The sequence below is a fragment of the Hyaena hyaena genome, unplaced genomic scaffold (genome assembly GCF_003009895.1).
Source record: "Hyaena hyaena isolate Hyena2069 unplaced genomic scaffold, ASM300989v1 scaffold_38, whole genome shotgun sequence".
In the NCBI taxonomy this organism is placed as follows: domain Eukaryota; kingdom Metazoa; phylum Chordata; class Mammalia; order Carnivora; family Hyaenidae; genus Hyaena; species Hyaena hyaena.
In genome coordinates, this window is record NW_024080670.1 from 3,308,493 (window position 1) to 3,322,533 (window position 14,041).

A 14,041-nucleotide genomic window follows, 5' to 3' on the forward strand; every position below is an offset into this window, starting at 1 on the left:
AGAGAGACAGCATGAGCAGGGGAGGGTCAGAGAGAGAGGGAGTCACAGACTGAAACAGGCTCCAGGCTCTGAGCTGGCAGTCAGCACAGAGCCCGACGCGGGGCTCGAACCCGCGAACCGCGAGATCATGACCTAAGCGAAAGTCGGACGCTTAACCGACTAAGCCACCCAGGCGCCCCAGAGAGGCCCGATTTTAAACGTCATCACTTTCTGAAGGGACACGTAGGGATCCCTCTCACATTATTGAAGGATGGTGTGAGAAAGGGGAGACTGGGCTAGGTGAAAAGGAACTGCAAGAAAGTTCTGGAATCTCTGGGACACGTGGGTGGCTCAGTCGGTTAAGCCTCTGACTTTGGCTCAGGTCGTGATCACGCAGTTCGTGGGTTCGAGCCCTGCATCGGGCTCTGTGCTGATGGCTAGCTCAGAGCCTGGAGCCTGCTTCCGATCCTGTGTCTCCTTCTCTCTCTGACCCTCCCCTGCTCACACTGTTTCTCTCTCTCTCAGAAATAAATAAAAACATTAAAAAAAAAAAAAAGAAAAAGAAAGTTCTGGAATATGTGACCTCTGTAGGCCCTTATACAATGAACACATGAATATAAGTACACCGTTCCTTCTAAGTGGCAGCCTCCCTTCGTGAGCCAGCACCCCCAGCTGGGGTAGAGGGCACACCTGCGGCTGGTGCCAGGCATGGCCTCATCCTGGTACCGCAGACTATTTCCCAGGTGCCCCTGCCAACTGGCTCACAGGCAACCAAGGCGCAGGTGGCGGAAGCGCGGAGTGGGGCAACGGGCGGGGGAGCTCCCCACGCAGGCCTGCCTCACCCCGCAGCTCTGCCCCACGCTCCCCAACCTGGGGCGACCCCTGCTGGTAAGGCCCCTCCGTGGTTCTGGACCCTGGGCGCACCCCCTCCGGCCTTAAGGCTCTCAGCTCCTCCCCCACCAGGGCAACCTGGGCAATTCCCCGCGTTAACCTCCCTTTGGAACCTCCAAAATTCATTCCGTTTCCTGGCTAGACCCTCCAGATACTGTCAGACTGCTCCCCAAAGAGCCCCCCACTCCGCCCTCGCTCCAGCAGAGGACAGAAGTTCATGGGTTTGTTGTTGGGCTTTTTTTTTTTTTAATACAGAAAAGTACAAACACTAAAAAATGGTCCCCGGGGAACCTGAGTGGCTTGGTCGGTGAAGCGTCTAGACTCTTGATTTGGGCTCAGGTCACAATCTCACGGTTCATGAATTCGAGGCTTTGTCAGGCTCTGCGCTGAAAGCCCGGAGCCTGCTTGGGATTCTCTCTCTCCCTCCCTGTGCCCCCCCTCCCCTGCTCATGCTCACTCTCTCTCAAAACAAACGTTAAAAATAATAATAAAGAGTCCACAATCCAACTACCTATACAAACCCTGCCCGTAAGTATGGCTTGAATTCAGGAAAGTCAAATAATAAAGTGCAATGCAACTCTTTTCCCATCTTTCTCTGTAGACCCACTCCTCACAGATCACAGCTAACGATTTCCTCAGTTATCTACCCAGAGGGAAGTACAAATCCCTGTACATGCCAGCAGTTACCCATTGGCACACGTATGCATGGATGTATGTCTTTTAAATAAAATTTTTTTTAGTTTATCTCTTTATTTTGAGAAAGACAGAGAAAGCACGAGTGAGGGAGAGGCGGGAAGGGGGAGGGAGAGAGAGAGAATCACAAACAGGCTCCGCAATGTCAACACGGACCCCGACGTGGGGCTCGAACCCATGAAACCGTGAGATCATGACCTGAGCCAAAACCAAGAGTCGGGTGCTTAAACGACTGAGCCACCCAGGTACCCCTGGATACGTGTCTTTTTGAACATGGACACACACGGGTCGTACTGTACACATTCCACAACTTGCTTTTTTCACTTAATGACATATTTTGGAGACAGCAGCCTATCAGCCTTTTAGTGTCTGCCTTGTACTCCAAACCATTTTTTCTTTTTTTTTTTTTAACGTTTATTTATTTTTGAGAGAGAGGGACAGAGTGTGAGCAGGGGAAGGAGCAGAGGGAGAGGGAGGCACAGAATCCAAAGCAGGCTCCAGGCTCCGAGCTGTCAGCACGGAGCCCGACGCGGGCCTTGAACTCACGAACTGCAAGATCGTGACCCGAGCCACAGTCGGACGCTTAACCGACTGAGCCACCCCGGTGCCCCTACTCCGGACTACTATTGATTTGACATGTAGATAGATTCCTTTTTTTCCCCTGCGTTTTAACGGTTACAAGATACTGCTTTAGTAAACATCCCCCCCAAGACGTGTGTTTGGTACACTTCATCCAGAAAGTTTTTATTTTTAACTTTCTTACTCTCCCTTTTCTGACACTGAAATAAATACTGACCGACGGTGCCAAATACACGTATGAAGAAAAGACGGGACACGGGCTATGTGATCCTCTCAAGTGAATGCGGCTATTTTTCCCTCACTTCCTTCATAAAATGCACCTTTTCCTCACATAGCTGGGACCGGGGCATGAGCATCACCACGGGGCACTGAGTGATTTCAGGCATGCGCCAGGCACGTCACGTTGAGTACGTGACCTGGCGGGACAGACATCCTGGTGGAGGGGAAAACTCTCGTCCAGGACCAGTGACTGCCCGGCAGAAGGCGAGGCTGTCACACTGCATCTCTGTCCCGACCTTCTCCCCGGCCGGGAGCTCAGAAAGCCACAGCAGAGGACCACCTACCTCCGACAGCACCTCCGAAGCCGTCTCGGGGTTCCGCAGGCTGTCCCCCGGCGTGGGGGTGCCGCTGCCGTCCCCTCTCTGCCCCACGCTCAGTGCCTGCTCCCACTTCTGCAGCGCCTCCTCGAACAGCTCCATGCCTGAGCCCGGGCGGGAAGAGGAGGGAGAGAACGACCTCAGCTGGGGGAGAGTAGGTGGGCCCCGTGCCCAGGTCACCGGGGACGGGGCTCGGGACACCAAGGAGGCAGGAGGACCCCCCCAAAGGACAAAACCGGGCAAGACTGCGTGAGCCAGGCCCCTTCCCGGCCCGGAGACGGCTGAACGCCACCGAATGAGGGTTTGGGCGTCAGGAGTGGGGTTGCCAAACAGCACCCGGAAAAGTGTCCTGAGCCCGGCCTGGGCTCCCGAGGCCATGCTTCCCCCAACGCTGCTCCGGGAGAGCCCCCGAGGCTGCCTCGTGGCCCCTACCTTGCATGTAGAGACTCTCCGCGTTGCCGTCACTGGTGGCCACGGACTCCTCCATCCCTCTGGCATCCCACGGTCCCGAGCACGCAGCCGTGGGGCTGTTTGAGTTCACTGCTACCATCTGGGCACCAAGCGGCACGGGGGCCCGAAGGCAAGGCGTAAGGCCCTCCCGGATCTTTGTAGGGCCCGAGACCCCCCCGCGGCCTCATCAGGTCACACACCCTCTCCAGAGACCACCCCTGAAGCCAGCCCCTGGCACAGCGGCCAAACCCCCAGCACGGCCCGCTCCCCCCCAACTCTGAGCACCTGATGGCGCCTTACACAAAATGAAGTGGGAGGAAATGGAGGCCGATGCCCGGCCCAGGAGGCCGCAGCCTCCAACAAAAGCCGCCCTGGGTCCATCCCCTGCTCTGGGGCTCTGTACTGGGAGGACCAGGAAGACTGAGGGAGCACCCACCGCGCGCAGGGCAGGGCAGAGCCCACACTAGCCACAATTCTTGCCCTGCCCGGAAGTGAACCCCTCCAGGCCAAGAGCTATCTCTTAGGCCCCAGGCAGAGCCCAGCTCAGAGCTTGCTGAATGGATGGGTGAGGAGATGAGCAAATGAGCCCAGAGCCCCTCTCCAGGAAAAAATACGGTGTTGCTCTCACTGATCTCTGTATCCTCAGCAGTGGCCCTGGCATAAAACAGACGCCTGCTCGGTGCCTGATGAATGAATGAATGGATGAATGAATGAATGAATTTTCATAGACAAGTATCTTCCCCATGAGACCACAAACCTCTCTTCTGCACCCATCCACCTTTCTGTCACCGATGCCTGGCACTCAGTAAGTGATCAGTGACAACCTCTGAGAGCCCGCATGGATGGGGAGCCTGGGGGGTTCAGTCGATTAAGTGTCTGACTTCAACTCAGGTCACGATCTTGCGGTTTGTGAGTTCAAGCCCCGCGTCGAGCTCTGTGCTGACAGCCAGGGGCCGGGAGCCTGCCTTGGGCTGCCCTCTCTCTCTGCCCCTAACCCACTCGTGTTCTGTCTCTGTCTCTCTCAAAAACAAATAAACTTTAAAAAAAAATTTTTTTTTGGAAAGCCAGCAGGGATGGATGAGTGAATGAATGAATGAATGAATGAATGAAGAGAATGAATGAATGAAGAGACTGCATGAAATCTCTTCTCCTGTCTTCCCACCAGTCTGTAAGCTCCCTGAGGGCAGAAACTAGAGTCTATTCTGTGCTGGGACGGAGCCCAGAGCCGCCCCCACACCCCCACCCCCCCTCCGTGCCCTCCCCCAGGTAGTTACCGAAGCCAGGCTGTGGGAGGAGCCTGAGTGCTTGCTGGGCTCGATGGAGGAGATGCCACTCAGGGTGTCGTTGCTCTTGCTACTGGGGCTCTGCATCCTCCGGCTCGAGTAGCCTGTGAACAACAGGGAGGCAAGGGTCACGCAGGCTTCGAGCCAAGGCTTCGCACAGGCTGTTCCCACCTCCAGGCAACCCTCCTCTCCCTCACCCGGGACCTTGTCCTCCCAGCCCCCGGGGACGGCGGTGCAGCTACGCCTCCATTTGTCGTCCTGTTCACCGTATGTCCCTGTCACCCAGCGCAGGGCCCGGCCCAGAGGCCCGGGATGTGCCGGGTTAAGCCTGAGAATGAGGATGGCGACTTCCCCACCTACTCCCCACTCAGTTTCCCCTGTGTTGCTGACTAACTGATCTGGAATTCTACTCTTTCCAAGAAGAATTTGAGGCAATGACTTTTTGGGGGTGGGGGGGGTGGAGGGAGAAGCACAAGTGGGGGAGGGGCAAAGAGAGGGGGACAGAGGATCCGAAGTGGCTCTGTGTTGACAGGCTGATAGCAGTGAGCCCGGACGCTCAAGTGCCCCAAGACCATGGCTTTTAAAATACAGACAAAAGAGGGGCGCCTGGGTGGCTTAGTCGGTTAAGCGACCGACATTCGCTTAGGTCATGATCTCGCGGTTAGTGGGTTCAAGCCCAAAATAAGGCTCTGTGCTGACTGACAGCTCAGAGCCTGGAGCCTGTTTCAGATTCTGTGTCTCCCTCTCTTTCTGACCCTCCCCTGCTCACGCTGTCTCTCTCTCTCTCCTAGAAATAAACAAAAAACATTTAAAAATAAAAATACAGACAAAAGGGGCAGCTGGGCAGCTCAGTGGGTCGAGCGTTCGACTTTTTTTTTTTTTTAATGTTTATTTATTTTTGTGAGAGAGAGATAAGCGTGAAGGGGGCAGGGGAGAAAAGGAGACAGAATCCAAAGCAGGCTCCAGGCTCCGAGCTGTCAGCACTGAGCCTGATGCGGCGCTTGAACTCACAAACTGCGAGATCATGACCTGAGCTGAAGATGGACACTTGACTGACCGAGCCACCCAGGCCCCCCTGAGTATCCAACTTTGGCTCAGGTCATGATCTTGCAGTTCGTGAGTATAAGTCCCGCGTCGGGCTCTGCGCTGGCAGCTCGGAGCCTGGAGCCTGCTACAGATTCTGTGTCTCACCCTCTTGCACTCTTTCTCGCAAAAATAAATGAACGTTAAGAAAAAAACTTTAATACACACACAAAAAATGTTTTCATAGATTTTTTAAAAAGTTTATCTATTTTGAGAGTGAGTGAGTGGGGGAGGGGCAGAGAGAGAGGGAGAGAATCCCAAGCAGGCTCCGCACTGTTAGCAAAGAGCCCAAGGTGGGGCTCAAACTCACAAGCCATGAGATCATAACCTGGAAGTCCAGCACTGAAGCGACTAAGCCACCCAGGCCCCCCCAAGCAAAAAATTTAAGTGTGAAAAGTAGGGGAGGGATAATAAGGTGACACAAGAGACACAAGAGACGGGAGGGGGGAGGGGGGCGGGATAGGCAAGTGAGTGGCTGGTGTGGAAACGGTTCCAGGTGCCCTGGGGGCCAACGCCAACGAGACTAACCGAAAGACTTCTTGTTCCAGCTGTAAAGGGAAAACTTCCCTTTTGCGATGAAACTTCACAATTAAAATTCATTTTCACCTCAGGGGAGTTTTTGCTTCTTAAGCCAGGTTTCTCCCGAGTTGGGAGGCTGTGAGAACGTCCTGCCTGGGGAAGCGGGCCGTGTGACATTCAGCCATGGCAAAGGCTGGGTTGCTGGGTTACAAGATAAACAGGGGCCATAAGGGCTTTGAAAGCCACACCAGCACAAAACAGTTCAGAGGCTACCAGCGGCAGGGGGTAGGGGAGAGGGGCTGACCACAGGGACGTGGCAGGAGTGAGAACAGGTCTACAGGCGTTCCACAAAACTACACAAAGAACTGTATGCTAGGGGCACCTGGGGGGCTCAGCTGGTTAAGCGTCTGACTCTGGCTCAGGTCATGATCTCACGGTTCGTGAGTTCGAGCCCCGCATCTGGCTCTGTACTGACAGCTAGGAGCCTGGCGCCTGCTTCAGATTCTGTGTCTCCCTCCCTCTTCTCTGTCCCACCCCCACTTGTGCTCTGTCTCTCTCAAAAATAAATAAACATTAAAAAAAAAAAAAAAGGACTGTATGCTAAAGCGGCGCCTGTGTGGCTGAGCTGGTTAAGCGTCTGATGCTTGATGATTTCGGCTCATGAATCTCTTGGTTCAGAATCCCTGCCTCAGGCTCCACACCAGTATCACAGGGCCTGCTTGGGATTCTCTCTCTCTCAAAATCAATAAATAAACTTAAAAAAACAAACAAAACCGTACACTGAAACGGGTGAACTTTCTATATGTGGAGTCAACCCTAACTTTTAAAAAAGGAGGGGAGGAGGAGAACGCCATATGGTTCAGAAACCACATGGCCCTGCACCAAGGACTTCCCTCCCCAGGCTGTGTGCCACCAGCCCCCTCTGGACCCGAGTGCTCCCAAAGGGTCCTCAGATACTAAGAACAACCGCCACTGAGAAGACATGGCCATCTGGCCGAATCACCCACCAAATCCTTAAGACGACTCAGGGAAGGGTCTACCGCCACCCCCGCTTCACAGAGGAGCAGAACTCAGCTTGCAGACGGGACATCAGGAGCCCAAGATCCGACAGTGAACATGGGGCCCCGCCAGGACTTGACTCTAGGTCAGGCCCTCCCCCACTGCCTCACACCTACCCTTCTTCACCGACGGCACCTTCCTGGCCATGAGGATAGGGAGGGGCACCGTGCCCAGATGCGCGCCTCCCATCTCGGGGCCGGCCTGCTTCTTCCTCCGCCGTCGCCTCTTTAGCTGGTGGGCGGCCAGGGCCAGGGCGACAGTCCCCAGGGCTGTGGCAAAAAGGACCTTCCGCAGGCCTGGGGTCAACCGCAGCTGGGAGAAGGCAGACTGCAGGAAGAGAGAGAGGCGGCGGGGCTACATCTTCCTGGAAGAGCTCTGCAGAGGGCAGAGCTGCCCTGGGGAGCACCCCAGGAGCAGAGGGTGCCTTAGGCACCCAGGGGCTGTTTGCTGACCAGGAATGATAGAGTGGCAGCCACCCCAGGAGGAGGGACCTGGCCAGCACTTCTGAAACGTGGACCACGGAGATATAAAGAGGGGGATCTGGGGACGGCAAAATGACAATGCCAAGGAGATCACATCGGGGTCCAGTACGTGTCCCTCACTCCCCTGGTCATGATCCTAACAGCTGCAGTGACTGAGCCCCTACTGTGCACTAAGGATTTTACCTGCGTTTCCTGAATGCCTGTCATTTCCCACGTGAGAATGTGAGGGTCACACAGGTTAAGACACAAGATCAAGGGGACAGGGAGACAGAAAATTGAACCTAGGTCTCCTGACCCTGTTTCTTAACGACTCCTTGAAGCCAATAACATTCACTCCACCCAACAGCCCCATCAGTACAATCCCCTACTCCTCACTTTCTGCCTACTGAGTTGGGGGCCCCTTGGGGGCGGGGCAGGAGCTGCAGCCCACATAGCGGGGCTTTAGGAAATGTCAAAAGACATTTGAGGTTGGCGGAGAGGGCACTGCTGACCCCGTTGATGGACTGAAAAACTGAGGTCAAGTGCTCACATAGCCCTAGGGTGAAGACAGGGCTCGGGGCCCCATTCTCTCCTAACCTAGTCCTTCTTGCTCTGCTGATACAGGAGACCCCCAAAACCTGGGGCAGCAATAATAGCAGACGAGCTTTCCCAAATGCTGGGGACCCTGAGATGAGGGGCTCGGTGTTCTGGAGCCCAGAGGGGTCAAGGCAGGACCACAGCCCAGCCCAACCTCTACCTGCCCAAACGTCGTGTACAGGAACACAGGGATCTCAGCCACTGTCATGGCCAGGGCCTGGATCATGGACATGCCCTCAGTCCTCCGGAATGCCATGGCAGGACTGGCACCCCAGGCGAGAGCCCTCGGGGCCGAGAGCTTCCAAGAACGTCTTCAGCTGGCGGCTGGCTGGGTCCCGGGCACTGTCCACGCCTCAGCAAGACAAAAATGCACATACCAGGGGGTCCTTCCACGGAGCTGGGAGACAAAGGACCAAGGGAGACACAATGATATGGTCACGTGAGCCCAACGAAATGCCCCTAAGAGGGATGAGGTGGGAGCAGAGCCTCCCTCTGCAGTGCCAGGGCTGGAATCAGGCCCCCATCTTCTGCACCCGCCAACAGAAAGGCAGCCAAATGCCCCGCCGAACCCTCGCCCGCCCTGAGCCCTAGGAGCAGAAGACAGCATCTCTGGCGTCTTGGCCCAAGAATGGACCCAGGGCCTGGGAGACGGGCAGTCACCCTCGATCGTGGGCCTTTCTTTTCAAACCCCGTGGTCCACTGGGCAAACAAAACTCTCAAGCCACAAAAGGGCCACGCCACTGACTGGGAACCACGACACCTTCTCCATCTGCCACAAGGCCAAGAATGTTTTTATTTCCGGGGGGCTGTAGTAGAACAAGCAGGGCATTGCCTCAAATAACAGTAGCCACCAGACGCTACACGGACTCTGTGCTGAGCTCTTCACTAGGTTAGTTTCACTGAATCGTTACAATTCTGTGAAGCAGATGGTGGTTAGCCTCCCCTCCCCCTGCCCCATCCCATCTTTGCCAATTTCCAATGAGGAAAGTGAGGCTCGGAGTGGTTAAGTCTGGAGTTCCTGGTCACACAGCTAGGATGGGGTAAAGTGGACCTGGTCCAAGATCTACTGGACTTTAGACTCTGCGCTCAATACAACCCTTTAGCTGAGTCTGATGTGGAGCAGGAAATGGCAGATCCCAGCAGAACCACAAACTACCAGGGCAACGTTCCCCTGGGGCCTTCTGAGACCCCCCCTGGGCACACCGCCCCATCCCCAGCCAGCGAATAAGCGTCCTGAGCACCCCTCGCCAGATGTCCGAGATCCTTCGGAGCCCTTCCCACCCGCCGCCACAAAGACCAAGGATGCCTTCAAGGTCTCCTGGGACCTCAAGCGGAAGGAATACACAGGCCAAGACAGACCCCATAGACCTGGGATGGCGGCCAAAGTCACTGAAGCAGCACAAGAAACTGCGTAGCCCCAGTGAGTGGGAAGGATGGATGATCTCCCCAGACTAGCTCTAATGCTGGGCTGGGTGCGGGGGTGGGGGGGGAGGAGCAGAGTCATAGTCTAGAGCATAGGATCAAGGAGGCTGCAAAGTGAGCAGTGCACCCTCCAGTGGTCAGGGGCCTGGGTTATTAGCATGAGCCAGCCCTCTCATCCCCCCCTCTCCCAACTGGGCCCGGGGCCTTGGAGCAGGGGAGCCGAAAACACCAGAACACCAGCAGCTACTATTTCCCAAGCACTTACTACCGTAGGCCAGGCTTGGAAAAGGCGCTCCCCAGAAAGTGGGTGGCCTGTGAGTCTAGTCACTCACAGATGCCCATTGCTTATGATGGGAAAACTGAGGCTGTGAGAGGCAAGTGACCTGACTGACCTCACTAACTGACCAAGCTGGGATGTGACCTTAGCCGCAAGGGATCCCAAAGTGATGGTGTTTCTCCTGCACTGTCCGCTACAACTGCCACCTTTCTCTTCATGCCACACCTGAAGGATTTTGGGGCCCAAGTGAGAAGTGACATGGAGTGACAACGGTGAGGCCGAATGCGTGCTTCAGGAGTGACATAGGGCTGGGGGACCTGATTTGCCTGCAGCAAAGTCAAGAGCAGCCTCGGCTGTCCTAAATGAGAGGAAGAGTCTCAAGTTCAAGGTGATAACAACCCAAGCCTGCTTCGCTCCAGGGATGCATCCACAGACTCAGCTCAACTGTGCCCCTTTCAACCCCCTGACACAACCCCGGAGAAGCCTCTTCTCTATGATGACAGCCTGTAGCAATGTTCCCCACCCTCTGCACGTTTTCAATGCCATTCCTACCTGGACAAGTCACTCTATAACCTTGGACAAGAACATCCTCATTCCACCCTCACTGTTGCACTTACAACACCCTCAGCCTCAATGCCCACATCTTGCGCAACAGCACCTCCTCTCTCGAAGTGGGCAACCCCCTTAATGACTTTGGCCTGAACAGCCCACCTTTGCTCCTTGACCCCAGCAATGTCCCGGGCCCAGGCATTCCTCTGGGCCACCCTCTGCCCAGTCTCTGTTCATTCCACTTTAGGCAGCTTACAAGTCTGACCAACCTGGGCACTAGGCACTGGCCACTCCCACACGGGACCTCAGCAATATCCCCTTCTTCAGAATCGGCTCATTCCGTCTCGGATATCACCCTGCGCAGCCACCGTTCAGGACCCTTCCCCTCTTTCCCGAGCCCCGGAATACCCGAGAGGGTGGTCCAGATGCCCACTGGCGACACCCGCGGCCGGCGCACCTGCCTTCCCAGTCCAGGTTCGGGTACCTGCGCCCCTGCAACGTTCCAGGCCCGGGCATCTCCTCATTGACCTGGTACCTTCCGTTCCACCTCTCGAGCCACCCACGGCCCGGGTACCTGCTCATTCCAACCCGGGCCCTTCTAGTCCGGCTGAGCCCGGACACCTGCGCTCCCACCCAGTCCTTTGCTCAGACCCGACTCCCGCCAGCTGCAAGCCTGCGTCCCAGGCCCTGCCGCGACGCCCGCCGAGCGGGCTCATCCAAAGCCGCCACTCACCCAGGATCCCATCGCTGCGGAAGGGCAGCGTCTCCTTCCCCAGCGCCCGCGCAACCAACCTCGCGGTCACCGGGGGGGGGGGGGGGGCGTGGCCCCACGCGGGGCCAACCTTTCTTTGACCAATGAACGTCGCCGAACCGCCCCGTGTGGAACCCGCCTCTCGCCAATGGGCTGGGTCACGTGATCGATCTGGTCGCGCCTCTCTCGCCCTCTGCTCCGCCCCCTAAGTGCGGTTGAAGCGCGGAAGTGCTCTCTTTACCATTGGCCGTCGGGATTCGATTGGCTGCTGTGGCTGAGTGGGGCGGAGCCACTCTTAAAGACGCTGAGGCGGTGTTACCAGGTCCTCTAAGGGTCTTTCTGCGCGGAACCTGCGAACGGTCTGAGCCCTAGTGGGCTTTTTTTCTGCCCTTGTCAGTCCCCAAATTCTGCCCGCCTTTTAAGGGCCCATTTTCAAACGCCACCGCCTCTGACATCCCACAGCGACCTCTTGAACTAAACTTGCCACTCTCCACTTTCTTACGGAGTTGTCTGAAAGTCTCCCCTACCAGACATTGCCTCCCTGAGAGGTGAAGTCAAGTTGATTCCGTTCTGGCCGCCCAGCCCTGCTCGCACGAAACACTGGGTTTGGACTCTGGCTGACTTGAGTTGGAATCAGGTTCTGCCATTTAAGCTCTCTGGAGTTCACGCGGTTTCCCCCTCTGTGAACCGGGATGGGATCCCTGCCTTGCCCAAGTCACAAGGCTTTGGGGAATCTTGGAGAAAGCGGTGCGGCACGTTGCACAACTCCGAGGAGCTAGGCATCTAAAACTTTTAAACACAGTTATCGGTAATGTCACGTTCCTTCATTCATTGGACTACTAATATATCTGTGTGCCAGCCTTTTGGCTGGGTCTGGGTGTACAGTGATGGGCGAGATACATGGTGCCCTCCGGGGAGTGCACAGGAAGCAGATACTTAATTACAATCTGTGTGATAGTTGCTCTGATAGGAGAAACACAGGAAAGGGGATACTGAGGAGACACCTGGGCTTGCAGGCGGAGGGGAGAGATTCCTGAAAGAAAAAGGTGTCCAAATGCAGACCTGAAGGATGAGCAAGAATTCAGCTGCGTAGAGAGGAGAGGAAGGACCAGCACTGGCCTTGACCCCGAGGCAAGAGAGAAAGAACCTGGCTTCCAAAGAACCAAGGAAGTTGGGGCGCCTGGGTGGCTTAGTCGGTTAAGCGTCCGGCTTTCACTTAGGTCATGATCTCGCGGTTTGTGGGTTCGAGCCCCGCGTCGGGCTCTGTGCTGACTGCCAGCGCAGAGTCTGGAGCCTGTTTCAGTCTGTGATTCCCTCTCTCTCTGACCCTCCCCTGCTCACGCTGTCTCTCTCTCTCTCACTCTCTCTCTCTCTCCTAGAAATAAAATAAAAACAAAAACAAACAAAAAAACCCCAAAAAAACCCAAAGAACCAAGGAAGAGGGCAGCAGAGCAAAGAAGAGAGGTCTCCACAGTTGGAATGCCTGGGTTCTGGTTTAAATCCGCCACTCTCAGTCCCCATGACTTTGTGCAAGTCACTTCACTTTTTTCAACCTCACGTTCTTCACCCCTAAAATGAGAAGGATGGTTTCCGAACCGTTATGACCATTCCGGGTGATCATTCACTTAAAAGTTCTCAGTGCTGGACGTGGCATGGTCTCAGGATGCTTGGGCCATTGCTATGAAGGAAACTGTTGTAGCCAATCGTAAACCCATAAATAGATGAAGCGTATAGACGGGGACAGGTATAAGTAATAACTGCTGCCCACTGTCTCACTCTCTCTCCCCTTTATTAATTAACTTACTTAATTATTTTTAGTAGGCTCTGTGCCCAACATGGGGCTCAAACTCACAAACCCTAGATCAAGACTCACATGAGCTACCCACTGAACCAGCCAGGCAACACCCCCCCCCCCATCTCCGCTTTGCCCAGTTGTGTTTTCCTCCCAGGACTCATTGCCTGACCTGTGATATATTCATTTACTTGTTTTGCTTACTGTTCCATTCCTGGTGCCTAGAACAGTGTGTCACTGACAAAGACTTTCTCCTTGACCAAACCGGAGCCACGCTCCTCTGGGCCCTCTGCTCAACTAGGCCAACCTTGGACTTCCATCTATGTCCTTGTAGAGTCCAGTGTTAGCAAGAATTGCCCATGTGTGATATCTGATCACCCTGCATATTTAAACAAATTCCTCATTCTCCACTCTCAGTATCTTGGCCTGCCTTCAGGGAGAACCCCTCTGACTTTGATGTTTCTTTTTCTTTTTTTGGGGGGGAGAGAGAAAGAAAAGAAGTGGGGAAGGGGCAGGGGGAGAGCCAAACCCAAGCAGGCTCCGCCCCATCAGCGTCAGCCCAGAGCCCTACTCCGAGCTCAACACTGGGCTTGATCTCACCATGAGATCATGACCTGAGTTGAAACCAAGAGTTGGGCTTAATCACCTGAGCCACCCAGCTGCCCCCTTGACATTTCCCCTCAGTCATTTTCCAGCCACTGGCCCCCACCCTGCTCTTTGGCTATAAATCTCCACTTGCCCCCTATTGTAGTCAGAGTGGAGCCTGATTTTCCTCCTCTACTGCAAAACCCACACTGCAGTGGTCTTCCTTGACAAAAGTCTTCCTTACCATCTTTAACAAGTAGCATAAATGCTTTATTGCTCAATGTGAGTTACTGAATGAATGAATATGTAACTCTATTGATGATGATAGAGATGGATGCTGATTCAATGAATGATACAGACTGCTACGGACAGACACTGGTAAATAAGTGAATGATCAGTACAGCTGAATAAAAACAGATAGTGATGGCTCCAAATAGATAAGAAACACAGACACATTAAACGGGTGCACATCAAA

General features: G+C 54.9%; 1 protein-coding gene across 1 annotated transcript in view; it reads right to left on the minus strand.

The window, feature by feature from the left end:
- Positions 1 to 11,222, minus strand: part of MIGA2 (mitoguardin 2) — a 35,012-nt gene extending 23,790 nt beyond the window's left edge. Inside the window, exons 1-6 of the mRNA XM_039229685.1 lie at positions 11,172 to 11,222; positions 8,351 to 8,587; positions 7,249 to 7,459; positions 4,463 to 4,575; positions 3,171 to 3,288; positions 2,706 to 2,842 (exon numbers count right to left, since the gene is read on the minus strand). Coding sequence (XP_039085616.1) covers positions 2,706 to 2,842; positions 3,171 to 3,288; positions 4,463 to 4,575; positions 7,249 to 7,459; positions 8,351 to 8,446 — 675 coding nt within the window. The 5' untranslated portion in view covers positions 8,447 to 8,587; positions 11,172 to 11,222. The remainder of the gene's footprint in view (positions 1 to 2,705; positions 2,843 to 3,170; positions 3,289 to 4,462; positions 4,576 to 7,248; positions 7,460 to 8,350; positions 8,588 to 11,171) is intronic.
- Between the last annotated feature and the right edge of the window lie 2,819 nt (positions 11,223 to 14,041).